The sequence below is a fragment of the Chenopodium quinoa genome, unplaced genomic scaffold (genome assembly GCF_001683475.1).
Source record: "Chenopodium quinoa cultivar QQ74 unplaced genomic scaffold, ASM168347v1, whole genome shotgun sequence".
Lineage (NCBI taxonomy): Eukaryota > Viridiplantae > Streptophyta > Magnoliopsida > Caryophyllales > Amaranthaceae > Chenopodium > Chenopodium quinoa.
Genome location: NW_018742738.1, coordinates 13,340,310 through 13,363,295, shown reverse-complemented (window position 1 = coordinate 13,363,295; position 22,986 = coordinate 13,340,310). Strand labels below are relative to the sequence as shown.

At 34.1% G+C, this 22,986-nt stretch overlaps 1 protein-coding gene and 1 long non-coding RNA gene across 4 annotated transcripts; both read right to left on the bottom strand.

Moving 5' to 3' along the window:
* Positions 1 to 1,958: 1,958 nt before the first annotated feature.
* On the bottom strand, positions 1,959 to 2,717 carry LOC110724105. Its single transcript, XM_021903502.1, has one exon. It carries the CDS (start codon positions 2,715 to 2,717, stop codon positions 1,959 to 1,961), a length of 759 nt encoding a protein of 252 aa, XP_021759194.1.
* A 5,353-nt stretch (positions 2,718 to 8,070) lies between these two features.
* Positions 8,071 to 16,651, bottom strand: LOC110724291. Of its 3 annotated transcripts, none has more exons than XR_002511947.1 (8): positions 16,500 to 16,651; positions 16,230 to 16,352; positions 16,039 to 16,069; positions 14,758 to 15,916; positions 11,614 to 11,736; positions 11,389 to 11,506; positions 11,180 to 11,282; positions 8,071 to 8,411 (listed from the first exon to the last, which is right to left on the bottom strand). It is a non-coding gene; the product is annotated as an uncharacterized LOC110724291 (long non-coding RNA). The 3 variants fall into 3 exon arrangements; XR_002511948.1 differs by lacking the exon at positions 11,389 to 11,506 and having other exon boundaries at positions 8,075 to 8,411; positions 14,758 to 14,867; positions 15,008 to 15,916; positions 16,500 to 16,648; XR_002511946.1 differs by lacking the exon at positions 11,389 to 11,506 and having other exon boundaries at positions 8,075 to 8,411; positions 16,500 to 16,648.
* Positions 16,652 to 22,986: the final 6,335 nt, after the last annotated feature.

Sequence of the window (22,986 nt, the reverse complement as noted above, 5' to 3'; positions counted from 1 at the left end):
CCAACAAATTTTTTAAGGAACTTGTAAACCGTTCACGAGGTGAAGGTTACACCCCTTAACGATCCAAGAGATCGTCAACTCCATAAGGTCTTGAACCAAATAGGGTTCGGGGATGAAGGTACAAATCCAACCTAAAAGAGATTGAACCTGCCCTAATAATAGGCCTCTACTTTATTCTGATCGTATTCATGTGCGCTTTCTGACTAACATGCAATCAATAGGATTAACCCTAAACCTGTTTATCTATGTTGGTTGAATATAATGCACAAATAAATCTATTATTGGCGATCACTTGAATTATAATCATATTAACCCTAAACAAGATTAATAATTATCTTATTAAGCGTGATTACAAGTACAAATTCCCTTTAAACATGCATAAAAGGTGTGATCAAGAAATAAAAATAAATATCATCAAGCAACATAATAATAATCACAATAATTATAATAAAAATCATAATAATAATTATAACAATTATTAAAATAATCATGAATCATGTTAAAGCATAATAATAATAGCAAGATCCTAGGCATGATACTAACAAGATTAATAACAAACCCTAGCATGTCACTAAACAACAAAAATCAAAGCTTTAACCCTAACATGATACTAACATGATATTAGGAAGAACATAGGAAGCATCATACTTTTAATCATACTTAGTATTAAAATTACCCTAGACATGCTACTAGGAATATCATAATAACAACCTAAGCATGAACTCTATATCATAACATCAATAAAAACCATTAAAGTACTTACTTTGATGCCTCGTACCTCGTTTTAATAACAAAATACACATGTTAGTAACTTCAAGGAAAATAATAAAAAACAATTAAATTAAATAATGGAAAGAGAGATTTGAGACCACCCTCAGAAATTAAACCTTTCACGTCTAGGGCGAAGGCAACTTCGAATATGGCTAGGTATTTCTAAATCTAATGAGTGCGGAATTTTTATATTTGAGAGAAGGATAGTTTAGAAAAGAGAGAGAGAGAGTAATCAAGAAAAATCTTGATCAGAGTTGGTGAGTCAAAACGGAGTTTTTAAGACGTTATTTATAGAGAAAATCAGCCAAAAAGATAAAGCATCAAAAACAGAGTTCTGACGCAAAAGGCCAAGTTAGCGCCAAACGCTGACCTTAGCGCCAAACGCTAAGGCTAGCGCCAGGCGCCAAGCGTAGCGTCAGGCGCTACAACTGGCGTTTGGCGCTGACTCAGAAATTCACGCGTTTTCTTAAAATCAGATAGAAATTGCCGTACAGGAGGATAAAATCGTATTTTCCTCAAAAAACGTTCTTTGATTTTGATTAAAACTCTAAAAAGTCAACAAAAAGTCAATTTATCAATGCTAATTGAATTAGGAATGAAAAGAACCTTCTAGAAGAATCTAGAAGACTAAAACCATTCCTAATTGCATTAGGAATGATAAATCTATATTAGGCCCTCCCCTAGATCATTGGGTCGCATATAAGGCTCAAACCGGGCCCAGTTTGGTAAATTGGTCATGACTTCCTCAATATTCATCGGAATTGGGCTTATAATATATCGTTGGAAAACCCTTTTCAAGCCCCATCCAACTAGACTAATATTGGACCCATATCATGGACCAACCAAACTGGATTGACTGTTTTCTTAAAATAGATTTTTAAAAACAGAGAGAAGAGAAAAGAAATTAAAACTATCCGCAACACTAAACTTTCCATACTTTCACTTCATTCGATTATGATTCAACGTGAAAGGTACTCATCACTGGGTTTGGTTTTGGGGAGACACAAATAGGTGTCTACAGGATCAAAAACAGCATAAGCCTCATTTACCTTCTCAACCAATTCATCCAAATTTTCAGGAAAAAATTGATATTGGATGGATTGGATTGAGGTAAACAACCCTAAATCAAGCACATTGAGATCAGGGGACTGGGCTGGCTGGAAAACCATCTGTATGTTGAAACCATCTTATGTGCATGCTTCTTGAAACTCTGCATCTGTTGGGATTTGGTGTGGTCTTGCATTATCCCATTGTATGAACACATTTTTAGGCAGGCTTGGATGCCACTTGCTTTTGATTGCTGGTATAACTTGTTCAACCAACATTTTCCTTGTCACTTTCTTTGTGACACTCTCTATTGCCTTAGTCTCTAATATCCCTGCCACTCTATTCTTACTTGACTTTAATGCTCTCTTTTTTAATACAAAAGGGAACATACCATATTTGCCATCATGTAGCAAGTTTTTGTTAGCATCATATAGAGGTTTACCAAACACTGCCATAAACATGGCTTTGATTTTGAACCTTCTGGACTGTTGGCACCTGTATGGATTTTCCTCTTTTGGCAGCACGTAAAACCTCCTTGTTTCTAGGTTCAACCAGAACCACTTTTCATCAATATGAATTGACTGTTGCATGTTCAGAAATGTTGGGTCCCCAACTGCAGGAATAGGGTTAACATGAGCTAAAGCCCACTTTAACCTTGCAACCTTATGATTAGAAGTAAGTGCTGGTCTGTTTGTGCTTGTGTGAGTTCTAAGTCTGCCTCTTTTCTTCAAATTGTGAATGGCGACATGTGATATCTTTAGAGCTGCTGCATAGCTTCTCTCTGTTGTTCTCTTGTACAGAGGCACTGATTGGAGAAATTCATCTGAATATTCCACTGGTTTGCATCCGCATGACCCCGACTTCTTGTTTCTGACATCAATCACATTTCCCTCTGACATCTACTTTTTTAGATCATCAAATACTCTTATAATTGTTGACTTATGGACTTAAAATCTTAATGCCAGTTGAGTCTTGAGTCCCCTTATTAACTGACCATCTTGCATTATTTCCAGTAACATTGCATCAATGATTTCTCTTTTTTTTTTCCAAATTAAGTTGTTTTCTAGATGTTGGTTCTACCTGTTGAAATGCATCTGCTTCCTGATTGTTCAGTGAGTGCTATTGCTGGTTGTTATCTTCATCATTTTCAGATTCAAGGTCTGAAAACTCATAAGCATCTTCTGTATCTTCTTCATCCATCAACATTTGATCAATTCCATAGAATTGATCATCATATCCATAATGATCATCCATTGTATTCTGTTTTTTTTAGGAACACTGACTGTTTTTTTTTCAGAGTGGATGAAAGGAGAAAAGGTGGTAGCTGAAGTCGTTTTTTGGTGCTGGTGAAGCTGCCACGATTTGGAGAGCAGAATGAAGATGAAGATGATTAAATTAGTGCACTAATTTAGATTAGGGGTAGTTTTTTGGGTAAATATGGGCTGATGATGTGTAATTAGTGCTAACCTAATTTTTTGGGAAACTTGTTTACAATATGGTCTGTATTAATGGTGAAGTATGAATATGGTGATGAACGTTAAATGTGATGGCTGGTATTTATAAGCCACTTGAATGTGAATTGAAAAGGTCAAGTTTCTGTTGGAGGGAAAAAAAATTGGCTCTAATTTAAAATTTTGGCCAAAAAGTAAGGAGGAAAAAACATTCCCCTCCAAAAACAGATTTCCACCCAAAAGAAACATGTGGGCAGGTCCCACTTTCTCTTTCTTCTTAGTTTTAATTAGTTTCCCTAACATTTCTTAAACAATATTAGCAACTTTTGCCTAGGAGTTTGTGAAGGCCTCCAAAGTTGCAGATAATGGTTAACGGAGGAAGTAGATTACAAGAAAAAAAATTGTTGTTAATATTACACACTCTTTTAGTTATAAAATTAGTGTATTACAATATTATATCTACTATTTTATTTTACATAATTTTTTATATAAAATAGTATAAAAATATATAATTTTGTTTTAAAAAATATATAGATGTGGGTGTAAGGTGGGGATGAGGCGGGTATATATGAAGTGGGCGGGTTGGGCGGGGCGGGGATGGGGCGGGTACAATGTAAAATCCACCCCCATGGCGGGTATGATTTTTATCCCCATCCCCGCTCCACCACCCGCCAAACCAAGACCCATCCCCACCCAACTGGGGCAAGGATGGGGCGGATCTCCTACTTGACCCGCCTCACTGACATCCCTAGAATCAATATAGCATATATAACTCATACAATTAAACCAAGCCTAATCTAATTGCATAGTATTAAATCAATCAATAAGAAATTAATCAATCATTGACAATCAACAATAATAAATTGCCCCTTCATACTATTTATGGATCCCACAACCCTAGAAATAAAACTACTCACACATATTAAAATCTAAACTAAGCAAAGCAAATAAACAAGGCATAATTAATCAAAGAAATCAAATTACTGAAAATAAAAGGGGAAGAAATCGTTACCGAAATAAACGGAATTAATGAATTGCATAAAACCAAAAGCGTTGAGAGAACAAGAGTATTAACCAAAAGCTTAAAACTAAAATATAAGAATTTTAACTAAATGAAAGACGTAATTGTATCATGCTTCGAAAAGCCTATTTATACTTAAGCTAGAAAATCCTGAGTTAGAACAAATTAAACGACACTAATCAGACTTCCAAAAACACGCGCCAGTCGGGCAGACTCTCGCCCGACTGGGCCCTCCTTTTTGTTGGGATAATCTTCGCTCGCGCTTGGTCGGGCGCGCCTTCGGGCGGAGAGCCTTTTCTTATTCCTTCCTCACTTGGGCGCGCCTCAGGGCGAGGGCACTCCCCGGTCGAGCGAGCTCTCGGGCATTCATGGATCTTCGATTGAGCCACTTTCTTGGCCCAATCCGGATTTCTCCATGCGCGGAGTTTTAGGAGAAATTGGAGAAAGTAATAAAATATAGAGATAGTGGGGTAGGTAGAAGAATAAAAAATTGTAACAAGCAAAAGTAGTGGAGAGAATTGGAGGAGATAGAATATGAAATTAATTAAATATGTTTCATGGTGGGTCCACTAAGTGAGAGTAATTAATTAAATACTAGGTTAGATCTCGTGCCATGCACGGTGATCTATAGTTATAAACTAAATTAGCCCCGTGCGATGCACGACATAATAAATTTCTTTAAAATAAATATATTTTATATATGCACCTCATATGAGAAAAGAATATAGAAACATAACCATTAATTGCAATGGTATTTAGATCTAATAATTTTAAAGATAGTAAAAAATTAACCAAAATATACAATACAGAGTACTCTTAAACCGAGAGTAGTTATATTTGGAATCCAAATAGTTTTTTATAAATCCATAATAATATAAAAATATATAAATAGAAATAACATATTATAATAATTGTCTTCAAAAAGAAAATATACTTCGTACATATAATTTAATAATTTAAGTAAAAAAATAAGAAGGTTTCAAAAAATAAGTAAAAATAAAAATAAGAATATGATGTCAACAATTGATTTAGGCGGGAATTTTTTTTACCACAACTTAACATCTGTACAATTTAAATAGGGGATGATGTCAGCGGTTTTTACTTTAGTTATATTTATAGATTGTATAAGTTTTCCAAATAAGAAAATGGAGCAAGTATTTAAAAACGGCCGAAAAAAGGAAAGTGGAACAAGTATTTAATGGAGGGAGTAATTATTTTATACAAAATATATTATTTACACAATATTTTTATTCCTTAAAAACCAGCAAAATGTTTGCCTAAATATTTAAAGGGAGGTCTGAAAATATGAGCTAAGGAAAGCTCAAATTCATATTGTATTTTAAGCAAAATTATTTTGGTAATTTTTGTATTTTAATTATCTTCCTCGGTTCCATGATTTTCCTTAATTCTTATTTTCTATCTCCTAAATATTTGATCATCTTATTTCCCTACCTTAAATCATTCTTGATTATTCCCGAAGTAAAGCCATTTTCCATATTATTTTTCATGACAACACAATTTTCATAATTAATTATTTCTTAGTCACCATAATATTAAACCTTCCTTAATTTTTAAACTCTCTTCTCCAAGTAATTTCCTTAAACCAATACCATAATTCTTCCAACATTCTCCTACCATAATTTTTGCATGAACAAGCCTATAAATACCCTCTCATAACTCTCATATAATTCACACCAAAACTCAATTCTCTTCTTCTCTCTTATTCTTATTTTTCCTAAACCTTTTTATACTTTTCTTTCTACTACTCTTTTCATACATAACTAGCTCGTATATCTTTGAATCCTATTTTTGGGCACTTTTGTTTAGCTTTGGGGGTTTTGATGTTTCACATAAGATTGTTCCTCTCAAAAAATCCTTGAGGTAAGGCTTAAGAATTACCCAATTTGGAGTTATATTGAAGGAGTTATAGCCTCTACAATTTCTACCTATTCTTTTCAACACAAATTCAATTCTCTTTAATCCTATTCTTTTATTTTCTTCATGGTTAGTTTTCTAAAATATAAAATCTATTTCAAAGTTATAATTTTATATTAAAGTATTATTTTTAAAAGATTTTTATAGTCCATGCAAATCAGATTTGATTTTATGTCTAAAGATGTTATAATAACCTTATGGTTATGTTAATTACAAGGTGTATTCGTGATAGAACTTTGAAATTGCGAAGTATTGATTGATATTAGGAATCAAGATATATTTAGGTGGCTACATACCTTCAAAAGTGATTAGTTTGAATAACATGTTTTATATGACTAGTTCAAGTGCGCCGCGCGCATCGCGCGCGCACCGGTTTGTAAACCTTATTAAGAAAATTATTAACAAGACATATAAGTAAGTTAATTAGCTTAGTTTTTGTAAATTTGTACATGATATATACATGTATACGTTATAAATTATTGCATTATTGTGTAAAGTATAATTAAGTTGTATTGAAATATATTAGTGTTATTACTTATTGATATCATATATAAATGATAGGTCTCTAAGAAAAAGATTTTATCATATTTAATGTAGAACATTTGTGATGAAAGGGGTATCATCAATTTACTGCATAACGTCTTTTCCCAACCTCTCAAGTAATCCCTGACCTAGTAACTCGAGTAACACCTGACTAAAGAATTCAAATAACCTCACAAAATAACTCAGGTAACCCTGCCACAATCCGTTTCATAATAATTGCAACACTACTTTCTTTAGTAAGAGTCCACGACTATTTTATTATTTCTCTCTGACCAACCTAATTCACACTTTTTTATTACTATATTTCTCTCCTACGAACAAATAAATATATCCAACTACCTATAATTTACATTATATAAAATCACAAATTTTTGTATGCAGCTTGTTGTATCGTGCAACAAGGTTTACTTGAGTTTCTCGGTATAGTATTACTCGAGTTGTCGGGGTTACTTGAGTTTCTCGGTTAGGGGTTACTCGAGTTGTTTGGGTTACTCAAGTAACCCCTCACCGAGTAACCCTTGAGAAATTCATGATTGAACCCCTCGAGTAACCCTACCTCAGTAGCCCCTCCCCCTCAAGTAACCCCCCCCCCCTCAAGTAACCCCCCCTCAAGTAACCCTTGGTTGAACCCTCAAATAACCCCTTACCGAACTTCTTAAGTAACCTCTAACCAAATTACTCGGGTAACCCCGGATCGAACTCATTTAATAACCCCTAACCGAGTAACTCGAGTAACCACTGGCTGAGTAGCTCGAGTACCCATGATCGAGTAACCCCTCGAGTAACCTTTGACCGAGTAACCCCTTTAGTAACCCTTGACCGAGTGACTCGAGTAGTTCCTCAAGTAACCCTTGCTCGAGTGAACCCCTTAAGTAACCCTTGTCCCAACCCCCAAATAACCCTTGAACGAGTAACTCGAGTTACCCATGACTGAATAACTCAAGTAACCATAACAAAATAACTGATGTAACCCCTGACACATGGTGTTGCCTGCTGCACCAAATAGTTGATGTTATAAAAATTCACTTTTTGGTCCCCATTCTATTTTTTTCTTTAATTTTGTGCAACACCCAGTATTAAGATTAATACAAAACAGAAGGAGTAATAGTTTACTCATCCATAAATATCATACACAATTGTGTCACCTCTAAATAAATTTGCATTGGTGGTTAATAGGTTATTCCTTATTCAAAACTCATAACATTTGGATAATAGGTTATGTTCTTATGAAAGGAAAAAAAAATTACTCCGTAATGACTTTTGAATAATAGTCTATCCTTTCATAAAAAAAAAAAAAAACACAATAATTTTTAAAGGAAAAGTATTTTTTTCCTTAGGAAAAAAAAATATTACACTTGTACTTTGCAAAATTGTAAGTTGATTACACTTTAAAGTATCTAATGACAATGATTGTTAATACTTTAAAAACTAAACTAATTGCGACTGTCTTATCACTTATGTTAAAAAATGAAACAATTGCAAAGCATTGCCTGCTTACTATAGTTAATACTTGTATATAACAAGTCTAGTGAGTAGATTACAGTAAAGAAAACAAGTCTAACAGCCGCATCGACGCCATTAGAAGCAGGCCCAGCACCTCCTCCTTTGTCGAGAATTAGTCTATGTTAGAAATCCAAAGCAACCTGAAAGAAAATAAATTATGTAGGATATCAATACTAATAACAATGTGAGTCATTTGATATATTATCATAATCAATGACATTTGATTACTCTGACGATAAAAAAAAAATCACAAGGTGAAATGCTGAAATCATCATATACAGGAAAATACAACTCCCAAATAGTAGTATCATATTATGTTGCATTTAGCTATCACTCATATACATTCTGTAATATAATATGCAACACTATGTCAACCTGAACTTTGTATTAGAAATGCCAGTTTTGAGTTTAAATTTAACCACCAATGCAAGGTTATTTACCTTCCCACAAAAAACTTCTAAAAAAATTGACTTTCACCTACATATTTAAGGTCATGTTTTAGTGGGTCGGTCACACATGAACTCCACTAAACTTGGAGTTGTTGGGTTAATGAAGTAATTCGGTCAGGGGTTACTCGAGTTGTTGGAGTTACTCAAGTTATAAAGTAACCCCTTACCGAGTAACTCCTCGAGTAATCCATGATTAAACTCCTTGAGTAACCCTCCTAATCGAGTAACACCTCCTCCTCAAGTAGCCCCTAATTGAGTAACCCTTCAAGTAACCCCTAATTGTACCCTGAAGTAATCCATGTTCGAGTAACCCGAATAACCACTAACCGAATAGCTCGAGTAACCCATGGTCGAGTAACCCCTCAAATAACCCTTGACCAAGTGAACCCCTCGAGTAACCCTTGTCTGAACCCCTCAAGTAACCCCTGATCTAGTAACCCCTCAAGTAACCCTTGACCAAGTGAACCCCTCGAGTAACCCATGTCCGAACCCCTCTAGCTTCTAGCTTAGTGGCCCTGATCTAGTAACCCCTGTCCGAACCCCTCGAGTAACCCCTGATCTATAACCCCTATCGAGTAATACATTATCATTTCTTATATGGATGGCAGTGGGTCGGGTTAAATGGGAGACCCGCCCCATCCCCGCCCAAGTGAGGCGGGGATGGAGGGAGGTTTGGCGGGTGATGGGTCGGGGATGGGTATAAAATGTGTACCCGCCATGGGTGATGGGGCGGGTATGGATTTTAGAGTAGACCCGCCCCATATCCGCCCCGCCCCGCCCCGTACCCACCTTATACTCACCATATTTATTTTAGAAGAGTTGAGAATTTATGAAACTTGATAGATACCCCCTAAGACTCAATAAGCTTGAATAGTGAAAGTCTCAATTTTTTTAACCTAATTTGATATAATCGTGATTAATGTGATACAATAGAGCATCATTGCAAAGGGTTTGGGACGATTTTGGGGCGGGTATGAGGTGGGTATGAATATCCAAGTGGGTGATGGGGCGGGGATGGATCCTATCTTGTACCCGGTGGGGCGGCTATGGATGTGGATACTATACCCGCCACGGGTGGTGGGGCGGGGATGGGTATAAGATTTTTATGCGGGTATGGGTATGGAGGTACCATCATCCGCATCCGACCCGCCCCATTGCCATCCCTGATTTCTTATATCATTTCTTTTAGCTTTCTCTTGCTTATATCATTTCTTTTAGCTTTCTCTTTCTCCCGCTCTTATTTTATGGAATTTTAATTTTTGAGCATTTTAGAAAGGAAGGGTGTAAAACAATATTATCATCTACCAAATCTCTATAAAGTATTTTCCCTCCTCCTCTATTTCCCCAAACTTTTTCTCTCTTTCTCTGTCTCAATCTCTCTCCCCCACTTCTCCTTGCTCCCTTCTTTCTTTTTTAATGGTTACATAACTTTTCTCTCTAATCTCTCCACTTATCATCTATAATTATAGGATATGACCTGGTTATTATGTTCAAATAACAATAGGATATGACTTATACGGTAAAACCATAAGTAAATAAATAAATCTCTCAAGATTATATGTAAGATTGAAACACATATGATCATATGAATGCAATCACCAAACTTAAACAGAGTAACAAACTAACAACTTTGATACAGTTCTTCAATTCTTCCCATATCCAAATCATAAAAGTAGTTTGATAATCACACCATTTATTTTCTCAACAAAGCTGAGAAATAAAATCTACAGGGGATTCGAACCCATATCATTTGTGCATTTGCACAACGCTCTACCAATTGAGCTAGTAGGCTAATGTTATATAGGATGTAATAATAAGTAATGAATTGAAATTTTATTCACCTAACAATGTTCCCCTCTTCATAACCTCAAAAAAGATTCAATATATATAGATGCATTTACAAACTCTATTCACCGAAGAGAGAGGCATCCAAAAGAAACCACACAACAACTCGACAAGTGTGGATGTACAAAAGTCCATACCCCCAATTAAATTCTAATACCATATATTCATATCATGGTAATACATACGACCTTCAAAACTGCAGTAATGTAAGGATTCAGCAACATTTAAAGCTACTCTCAGTCACATTTCCTACTCAATTGTCTAGTTTTCTCTTGCAGAACAAAAAAATAGGCATAAGATAACGCTAACAGAATTATTAACGAAGTTGACATAAATTATAGATTATAAATGCAACAGATTGCTCAGCAAGAACTGGAATATGTACCCAAATGACAGTAACAACCGACCTTTTTTAGTCACACTTAATATTTTAGTACCTAGCTCTAGTCTTTGTAAATAATCATGTTAAAGTACACCAGTCAGGCAATCACCACTCATTTACAATCACATTTGTCAGTTTTCACATCAGAATATGACACCAGTTTACTTATTCCTCTAATTCAAGTCAAGAGAAAATTAATCATTAATAATTATGGCCCTTATTAATGCTTTACCTTGGAGCAAATAGGACAATCAATGTCCAATTATCCATAAAAAATTACTCGCACAATTTTAGAAAACATGGTCGAGCATTGTGAACTCCATCAAAAGATGAATCTGCAAGCAACAGAAAATAGCGATAAATCAAGCAATGTTATATAGCGAAGACTGAATCAAATTTGATAAGGGGGAAAACACATAAACCCAAAAACACAGAACTAACTTTGTGAGAGAGGGAAGAGCATAGCGAAATATTTAGAAATAGTACAAGCAAGCTCCTCATTCGAAAGCACATGATACAACCATTTAATGAAACAAAAAATCCTTTCCAATACACATACCTAATTACGAAATAACAAACATAATGGCAAGTTAGTATAACAACCTTTTTATCGTAGCAGAAGTATCAACTAATATTAATTGTTTGGACCAAGAAGGTAGTACTTACCTGTTTTGCAAATATCTGAAAGTCAAGGACCAACCCTTGTGGTGCGTCTCTGGCTCTTTGCAAAACCATTTTCGTACTCTACCTAATTCTCAAAATATCCCTCAGCGCTGCCACCCCGCCGATCTAAAAAAGGTAGAGAACCAAATGATGTAAATCCCATATAATCTTACATTACCAAACATAAGTGTCATACAATAATTTTTTCATAATTATCGACAATTACAGAGTTGCAAACTCTCAAGGCCTCTCTATTATGAGAATTTGTTAATAAGTTTCTACAATACTAATGAAAAGCTTCACATCCAGATATTTTTATACCTGCCACTATATTAGTCACATCAAAGACAGCTAGTAACATTAATCAAGAAAAGTAATTCAATTAAACGAATAAAATAAATTATTTTGTTTTTTTTTGGTGTTTTACCCAAACAAAACAACCAATTCGGCTAATGGTGGTTTTTTTTTGTGGTATTTTTTTTTCATTATCTCTTCCTATAGCCTGATAAAGCAACCAACACCTTTTTTTCTCATCTATGTCTTGCTATAGCCTGATAAGCCTTGAGCCCTTGAGTCATTACTGAGTGTAGACACCCAAATGTGTCTCCTCAAAACCAAACCCAATGATGAATACCTTTCATGTCATTTGTTTATTAAATAAAGCAAAAGTGTGAAAAGTCTAGTGATGAGGATGTTTTATTAAAATATCTCTTCTTTTTGTTTTTGAAAATATTTCTTTTCTTACCCTATTAATGAAAAGCGTGCATTTCAGTTTAGTTTGGTCCATGATATGGGTCAAATTATAGTGTAGTTGGATGGGGTTTGAAAAGACCTTTCCAACGATATATTATAAGCCCAATATCGATGAATAATGAGGAAATTATGGCCAAAATACTAAACCGGGCTCGATTTGGTTCTTACATACAGCCCAATGATCTACAGAATTGCCTATTATTAATTATCATTCCTAAAGCTATTAGGATTGATTATAGTAATCTAGAATACTCTATAAGGTTCTCTTAAGTCCTAATGGAGATATGATTGATAATTATGTTTCAAAGAGTTTGAAATTGAATAAAACTACTCCTTTTGAGAATTCTTGTTTTGTACGGAATGGAATATATTCAGATTTTATTTTCGTGCCTCATAATCTTTATCCAAATCTTATATGATTGGATAGATCTTAAAATTATCTTTCCAATGATATATTAAAATATTAATTCCGAGCTATAATGAAAAAGATATGAATGAGATACGAAACTCTATCCAAAATTGATACCCTTCCACTATTTCGGTCATATCTTAATATCTACAAAAAATTTTAATCGGATTCTAATTGGGTTGTAAATTAGACTTCAAGAGCTTTCCAACGACATTATATGACTTATTTAGGCTTCTGGATCAAAAGATATGATAAAAATAAAATCCACAAAAATTGTCTTACATCGCCAAACGACAGGTTTGTCGCCCGGAGACAAAGCCTGCCTGTAGGCGACATAAGCGTGTTTTATTCCTTTTTGAACTCTGATTCGTTTTTATCAATTCCGGACTATTTTCTTATAAATAGGGTCCCTGGACCTCTGTTTTCAACAATCAACTCTTAACCAGAATTGTCTAATTCTTTCTCTCTCTAAAAAGCTAGAAGCTTTCCTTCTCTCTCTATTCTTTTTCTCAACCTTCTCTCTCTCAAAATTCCTCATACATTAGCACTAGACACACTTAGCCAAGTTCGAAGTTGTCTTCGCCCTAGACGTGAAAGGTTTGATAAGTTCTGAGGGTTTGGTCTTAAATCTCTATTTCAATTATTTAATTTAATTGTTTGTTTTATTATTTTCCTTTAAGTTACTAACGTGTGTATTTTGTTATTAGAAAGAGATACGAGGCATCCAAGTAAGTGCTTTAATTGCTCAATTGATATTTTTGATGCAGAAATCATGTTTAGGTTGTTATTTTGATTCCTAGTATCATGTTATGATGTTTTTCCTAGTATCATGCTAGGATGCTTCCTAGTATCATGTTTAGGGTAATAATTAAGTTTCTAATATCAAGTATGATTAAAAGAATGCTTCCTATTTTCTTTCCTAATATCATGTTTATTATCATGTTAGGGCTAAAGCTTTTATCTTTATTGTTTAGTGACATGCTAGGGTTTGTTATTACCCTTGTTAGTATCATGCCTAGGATCTTGCTATTATTATGCTTTAGCGTTGATATGATTATGGTTATGAACATGATTATAATAATTATTATTATGGTTATTGTTGTTATTATGTTGCTTGATTTTTATTATTGTTATTGCTTGATCACGCCTTTTATGCATGTTTAAAGGGAATTTATACTTGTAATCACGCGTAATAAGATTATTAATAATCTTGTTTAAGGATAATATGATTATAATTCAAGTGATCTCCAATAAAAGTTTTATTTGTGCATTAATATTCAACCAATATAAATTAAACAGGTTTAGGATTAACCTATTGATTGCATGTTAGTCAGAAAGCGCACATGAATACGAGAAGAATAAAGTAGAGGCATATTATTAGGGCATGTTCTTTCTCTTTTAGATTGGATTTGTACCTTCATCCCCGAACTTCTAGTCTTGGTTCCAGTCCTATTGGAGTTAACGATCTCCTGGATATTTAAGGGGTGTAACCTTCACCCTATGAACGGTTTACAAGTTCCTAAAACTTGTTGGCGACTCCTTTGCTCTAGCTTCCTTCCCTTTGGACGCCACCATGCTTTAGTGTATGATCACAGTGGGGTTCAAGTTTGGGGTAATGCTTGAAATATTCCCTACAGTCAAGGCACACTTTTATGACAGTTAGAACATCATAAAGTAAAATGAAAGAGCTTAATCCCCCAAACAACATCCCTTGGGTCAAGTATATGTTTGTTAGAAGCACATATAAGGACAAAAGGCTAAAACCCTAAAAATTGATTCAATAATCATAATCCAAAATCTTCAGATTGACATACCCGATCTACATATCCAAAACTACCCATCCATAAACATGATTTCAATCTAATTGCATAAATAAACAAAACCCAAAATTCGAATTCACCCAAGTAAACATGATAAATGGATCAAACATAGATAAACAAGTAAGATACCGGAAACTAAAGGCCTTGGAGGAGCGTGAAACTCACTTGATGCTGCTCTTTCAAAGGTCCTAAAGAGCGGAAAATGTCACTTTACTTATCAATTCAGTTCCAATTCAAGTTCTCCATCTTCCCTGTTAATCTATTCATCTACAAAACTTAAAATAATCGAAAAAAAAGTCAATAAAACAGCAAAAATATCAAATTTCAAAAAAGAAACAACAACTCCATCATAATCAGGTAAAAAAAACAATGGGATACCATTAGGACCAAGAGAAGAGTGAGTAACGTCGCAAACCTTTTCAAAGCTTCAATAGTTTGATATTCTTACAAACAGCTTCTCCGACCTAGAGAGATGGCATTTGGGATAAAATGATTGAAATCTATGAAGGATGTGTCTTTGTTGACCCAAAATATTTTGTAGTTTGTACAGAGTATTAAGTACAAACCTCAACACCCCAACATCATTTTCTAGGCAGACTTCCTAATTAGAAATCCAATGGTAATTATACAGAAAAAGAAGGGAAAAAAAAACGGGATGAGAAAGTACCAATATCAAACAATAGTTGAATGTAGAACCCTAAATTGACTATGCTAACATCAATTTAACAACAATGTGAAATCGAACTCTCAAATGTTTTGTTTTTTGTAAAGAGGGAAATACACATAAACCATTCTGCAAAATTTACAAACCCCGTTTCTTCAAAAAAAAAAAAAAAAAAAAAAAAAAAAAAAAAAATTACAAACCCCATAGCCATAATTTGCTAAATCATTCAAGAAAACAATTCTTAACCTTTCTGCTTCTCTGATGATTTGGCAAACAAAAAACTACAGCAAAATTAAGTAGATCTAACCCTAATACGGTATCAAAGAACACTCCACAAACAATAAGATCACCAACAAAGCAAAAACGGGAAAAAAAAGGATATTTGGTCAATTGAAATACAATTTCATAATGACAAAAAAAGGGGGGCATAAGTAACGAGACTGAACAAAGATTACAGCAGAAATTTGGAGAAGAAGAACCACCTTGATTAATGATTTTTTTGAGGATAAATGAAGGAAATAGAGAAGCAGGGCTTTCACCGGTGCTAGGAGGTCGCCGATCCCAACTAGCGTCGCAGGAGCTAGTGATAACCGCCATGGCCGACCTTCTCTGAGGTCAAAAATTATGATTCATTTCTCTTCATTTTCTTCAATTTATGCCCTAGAGGAGAAAGCATTAGGTGAGCAACATCGATAACTTACACCAGAAAAACCAAAAGAATTTTAAAGCTATGTACCCAAAAAAAATTTCAAATCATAAAAGGGAGGAGAATTAAAACCCACTTTCTTCCATTAAAGAAGTCTCGTCATCTTACTGCAAACCCAAAAAAAAAATCAACAAAATAAAAAACATATAAAAAAAAACCTCTAAATTTCACACAATATCCAAATCATGTTCAATCAAAACTACTATAATCAACCAAATTCATAAATTGATGTTAAATGACAGATAAATGAGATGCGAGATAACAAACCAGGAGGGAGAAACAGAATGCTGAGCTCGATTACTGAGGTCAAAGTAAGAGTTCGCTGGAAAACTACGATCGACGGCGGAAGAACCGAGGTCAGAAGCCGCATCCATTAGAGAAGTCACGTAGCTACCATTCAAAAACGAAAATAAAAAATGAAAATTGAAAGAAACAACAAATCCATAAGCAGAAAAATCAAAAGCGAAATTTATTGAAATAGATCAAAATTTTACAAGAAATACAATTTGTTAATTTAGGGGAAATCAAAGAACTCACCTTGAGGAGACAGAAGAACCAAATTGCAAAACTGATCAAAATCTGAGGTAAAGACTGAGGAGAGAGAGATTGAAAAGTGATGAGGAAAAGAGGAACGACTCTGTTCACAAGGAAAAGTTAAAAAGAAAAGATTCCTCAACCCAAGGGTTACATGGATTAAAGGGCAAAAAGGGAAGGACAATGTTCATTAAGAACAGAAAAAAAAGAGGAGGGGTAAAACCGTCCACACACTGTTCATAAGGAATTGCTAAAAGTAAAAATTCCTCACCCCAATTTGGCTTTTATAAGGGTTATGGATTTTATTGGTGATTGAATTAAATTGATTTGAATTATGATTTATGAAATAAAGTATGGTTGGAGGAATTGATTTTAAAATTTGTTTTAATAAATTTATTTTTAAAGGATTGATTTTAATATCATGTTTTGAATGGTTTTAAATCATTTATAATATTTAAAGGAATTTGGCTTTAAAAATATGTTGGATTGTTTTAAAGAGTTTTTAAAAAGGTTTGATTTTAAAAGATTATTGAATTAAATACAAAAGGAGTTTTTGAGTTATTCAATTATAAAGGTTGGTTTTATTTAAAGAGGAATTTCATGAGAATTATTGAATTATTTATAAAAGCTTTACAAGCATGATTATTATATTAATCCCACTATGCGGATTCATTGAATATGAACTTTGTATGACCTAGTCTTTCCTTGAGAATAGCCTTGAAATAGTAGGAGACTAGCTTGGGGGTTGTGCACACTTAGAGAAGAAATTAGGTTTTTGAAAAGATTTGATTTTATTAATCACTACTATTGAATTATTGAGTTATTGGAATTATATTTGAGAATTGGTTTTGATTCTATCACGAGTTTTGGAATTTATTGGATTAATTATTGAAATTGGTTTTAAAAGCGTGTTTGCAAATAAATTAAGTTTACATTATCTGGAACTATCGTACTTAAACATATTTTACTAATCCATATTTTCACTAGTAGAAAAATAGAGATTGACACCGACCAATGGCCACCAGTTTTTAAAAATCGGTGGGGAAAAAATGGGGAAAAATGGGTGGGATTTTGAGGGAAGGGTATTGCCACTGGTTCAAACCAAACTGGTGGGGAAAATATTAATCTCACCGGTTTTGAACCAGTGGCTTTATTTAAAAAAAAACATCCCCTCTTTATAAACCCTAACCCTAACTCTTCCCTATCTACAGCCTCTCTCCCCTCTCCTCCTTCTCTCTCCTACTCTCCTCTCTCTCCTGCTCTCTCTCTCTCTCTTGCTCTCTCTCTCTCTCTCTCCCGCTCGTCTCACCCTTTCTCTCCCCTTTCTCCTACTCGTCTCACCCTTATCTTTCTCCTCGTCGCTCTCCTCTTCTTTCCCCTCATCTCTTCATCGCCAGAGGTTTGTTCCATTTCCTCTTCTCTTTATTATCGGCGATTTCATTGGTTGGTGGTGTTAAAAAATTAATGGTTTTTAAGGATAAATTTGACGATGAAAACTCTAGATCTAGACTTTTCATGGTCGAATTTGGACTTATTAAACCAAATTCAAGATGGAATTCAAACCAATTCGGTTATTAAAGTATTTTTTTGTTTTTTTTTAAAAAAAAATTCTTTTGTTTTTTGTTTCTACTGTCGTGGTGGTACTGGCGGTGGGTAGGGTTTTGGTTGCTGTTGAGGTTGTTGTTGTGGTGGGTGTGGCGTTGGGTAGGGTTTTGGTTTGGTTGTGGGTTCGGTCAGGGTTTGGTTATGTGAGGTGAGGGCTGGGGTTGAAGCTGTTGGTGTGGGGTGACGGTAGTGGTGGTAGGGGGTGGTGGGTTGTGGGTCGTGGGTTGTGGGTCGTGAGTTGTGGGTGGGTCGTGAGTTGTGGGTGGTTTTTTAATTTAATTTATGTATATTTATGTAATTTATGTATGTAATTTTGCAGATTCTGTATATTTATGTAATTTATGTATGTGATTTTGCAGATTTAATTTATGTATATTATGTATTTTCTGTATATTATTATAATATTTAAGTTTATCCTGATTTTTAAGTGAAAAAAATGACTTTTTTTTTAATTATTTGGGACAATATTGCCACCAGTTAATCGGTGCTAATAACCTAGTATTACCACCGGTTAACCGGTGCTATTTTGCACTTTTCCCTCCGGTTTTGAACTGGTGGAAAAAAAAAACCCTGAACTGCCATTGCTCAAATAGCAACCGATTCAAAATTAGTGGGATAAGCCGGTTTTGGCTAATTGCATTATTCTACTAGTGTTCCTATTTGTTTTGGTTCACCTTGTTAACCATAATGTTAAGTAATGTTGACTATTTTCAGGTGGAGTCATGAATGAGCATATGGGAGTCTCTGGATTTGCCTCACCTAGTTTAGGAATGTTGGTCTTTGTTTCTATTTTGAGTACTGTAGGGAATATTTTAAGTATTATTCCAAACTTGAACCCCACTGTGATCATACACTTAAACAAGGTGGCGTCCAAAGGGAAGGAAGCTAGAGCAAAAGAGTCGCCAACAAGTTTTAGGAACTTGTAAACTGTTCACAGGGTGAAGGTTACACCCCTTAACGATCCATGAGATCGTCAACTCCAATAAGTCTGGAACCATTACTGGTGATCGGGGATGAGGGTACGAATCCAATCTAAAAGAGAAAGAACTCGCCCTATAAAATAGGCCTCTACTTTATTCTTCTTGTATTCATGTGCGCTTTCTGACTAACATGCAATCATTAGGTTTAGCCCTAAACCTGTTTATCTATGTTGGTTGAATATTAATGCACAAATAAAACTATTATTGGCGATCACTTGAATTATAATCATATTAACCCTAAACAAGATTATTAATTATCTTATTAAGCGTGATTAAAAGTACAAATTCCCTTTAAATCTGCATAAAAGGCGTGATCAAGCAATAAAAATAATAATAATCAAGCAACATAATAATCATCATAATAATTATCATAATTATTATAACTAGAATAACAATCATGTTCAAGCATAATAATATTAGCAAGATCCTAGGCATGATACTAACAAGATTAATAACAAACCCTATCATGTCACTAAACATCAAAGATCAAAGCTTTAACCCTAACATGGTACTAACATGATATTAAGAAATATATAGGAAGCATTATTTTAATCATACTTGATATTAGAAATATTAATTAACCCTAAACATGATACTAGGAAGCAATAAAACATCCTAACATGATACTAGGAATCAAAATAATAATCTAAATATGATTTCTATATCATAATATAAATTAAACAATTAAAACACTTACTTTGATGCCTCGTACCTCTTTTTAATAACAAAATACACACGTTAAAAACTTCAAGGAAAAGTATAAACAAACAATTAAATTAAATAATTGAAATAGAGATTAAAAAGTTTAGACTGAATTTGGGACCAAACCCTCATAAATTATCAATCTTTCACGTCTAGGGCGAAAACAACTTCAAACTTGGCTAGATATGTCTAGTGCTAATGTACGAGGAATTGTGTTTGTAAAAGGCTTGTCTAGAAAGAGAGAGAGAATAAACTTTAGCTTAGAGAAAGAGAAGAATTAGAGAATTCTGGTTATTGTTTATGAGAGTTGATGATTGAAAACAGAGGTCCAGGGACCCTATTTATAAGAAAATAGTCCGAAAACCGATAGTGCAGGGAATATTTCAAGCATTACCCCAAACTTGAACCCCACTGTGATCATACACTTAAGCATGGTGGCGTCCAAAGGGAAGGAAGCTAGAGCAAACGAGTCGCCAACAAGTTTTAGGAACTTGTAAACCGTTCACAGGGTGAAGGTTACACCCCTTAACGATCCAGGAGATCGTCAACTCCAATAGATCTGGAACCATGACTGGCAGTTCGGGGATAAGGTACAAATCCAATATAAAAGAGAAAGAACCTGCCCTAATAATAGGCCTCTACTTTATTCTTCTCGTATTCATGTGCGCTTTCTGACTAACATGCAATCAATAGGTTTACCCTAAACCTATTTATCTATGTTGGTTGAATATTAATGCACAAACAAATCTATTATTGGCGATCACTTGAATTATAATCAAATTAACCCCAAACAAGATTATTAATTATCTTATTAAGCGTGATTACAAGTACAAAAATTCCCTTTAAACATGCATAAAAGGCATGATCAAGCAATAACAATAAATATCAAGCAACATAATAATCGTAATAATCATAATAATCATGTTTTAAATAATCATGATAATAATAATTATAACAATTATAAAAATAATCATAATCATGTTAAAGCATAATAATAGCAAGATCCTAGGCATGATACTAACAAGATTAATAACAAACCCTAGCATGTCACTAAACAATATAAACATTAAAGCTTTAACCCTAACATGATACTAACATGATATTAGGAAAGAAAATAGAAAGCATCACAGAAATCATAATTGATATAAGGAACTTATTGTTGTCACCCTAAACATCATACTAAGAAAAGCATCCTAACATGATACTAGGAATCAAAATAACAACATAAACATGATTTCTATATCAAAATATCAATTAAACAATTAAAACACTTACTTGGATGCCTCGTACCTCTTTCTAATAACAAAATACACACGTTAGTAACTTCAAGGAAAATATAAAACAAACAATTAAATTAAATAATTGAAATAGAGATTTGGGACCAAACCCTCAGAAATTAAACCTTTCACGTCTAGGGCGAAGGCAACTTCGAATTATGCTAGGTGTGTCTAGATCTTGTGAATGCGGAATTTTGTATTTGAGAAAAGGCTAATTTCGAAAAGAGAGAGAGAGAGAGAGAGAGTATCAAGAATTTCTTGATGAGAGTTGGTGATTAAAAACGGAGGTTTTAGGAGGCTATTTATAACGAAAATCAGCCGGATTATGATAAAAAAATAAGAGTTTCGAAAAGAATAAAACACGACGCTGTCGCCACACACGCCTCTATCGCCAAACAAAGCCTGTCGCCAGGCGACAAACGTGTCGCCGCAGCGCCAGGCCTGTCGCCAGGCGACAACCTATAGTGTGGCGCTGCAGACAGTTTTTCCACACGTTTTCATATTTTGATAAAATTTAAGCGTACGAGGGGTAAAATTGTAATTTCCTTTAAAACACTTCTTTTATTCTAAATAAAACTCTTAAAACTCATTTATTAATGCTAATCACATTAGGATTCAAAGAAACCATCTAGAAGATTCTAGAAGACTATAATCAATCCTAATTGCATTAGGAATGATAAATCATAATGGGCCATCCTCTAGATCATTGGGCCGTATATAAAGATCAAACTGGGCCTAGTTTAGTAATTTGGTCATAACTTCCTCATTATTCATCGGAATCAGGCTTATAATATATTGTTGAAAAGCTCTTTTTGAGCTCAATCCAACTACACTATTATTGGACCCTTGCCATGGACCAAGCTAAACTGGATTGGCTATTTTCATAAAATAGGTTTTCAAAAACAGAGAGAAATAAAAGAATTAAAAACCAACCGCAACACTAGACTTTCCATACTTTCACTTCATTCGATTATGATTCAACGTAAAAATGTATTCATCACCGGGTTTGGTTTTGGGGAGACACAAATGGGTGTCTATAGATAGAAAAGAGTTAGAATTCAAATCGAAATAAAACTCATCCTGTCGCCAACGACAGATCTCATCGCCAGGCGACGAACTTGTCGTCAGGCGGTGCTAAGACAGTTTTTTGTGGATTTTGTTTTTATCATATCTTTTGAACCAGAAGTCCAAATAAGTCATATAATATGTCGTTGGAAAGCTCTTGAAGTCTACTTTCTAACCCAATTAGAATCAGATTAAAATCTTTTGTAGATAAAAAGATATGTCCGAAATAGTTGAAGAATGTCAGTTTTGGAAGAGTTTCGTATTCCATTCAAATCTTTTTCGTTATAGCTCGGAATTAATGTTATAATATATCATTGGAAAGATAATTTCAAGATCTATCCAAACATATAAGATTTGGATAAAGATTATGAGGAAAAAAAATAATATCTTACTGTCTTTGAACATCTTTAAATTCAAATAGAATTAGGATTTAAAAAAAAAGGAAAGTTTTATTCAATTTCAAACTCTTTGATTTTATCTTTTCAAAAAGGATAATTAAGATCTTTTAGAAATTTATGGAAGTTTCTAATTAATCCTAATTAGTTTAGGAATAGGATTAAACCTTTGGACCCTCCACATGATCATTGGGCCGTAGGTAAAATCCGGTTTGAGCCCAATTTAGCATTTTGGCCGTAACTTCCTCATTATTCATCGGAATTGGGCTTATAATATGTTGTTGGAAAGGTCTTTGCAATCCCCATCCAACTACACTATTATTATACCCATATTATGGCCCAAACTAAACTGTAATGCACGTTTTTCATAAATAGGATAAGAAAAGAAATTTTTTCAAAAACAGAAAGAAAAGATATTTTAATAAAAACATCCTCATCACTAGACTTTTCACACTTTCTCTTTATT

What these genes read in the sequence shown, in the direction of transcription:
- LOC110724105 (XM_021903502.1), bottom strand. Translation starts at nt 2,717, where the DNA reads ATGTCAGAGGGAAATGTGATTGATGTCAGAAACAAGAAGTCGGGGTCA.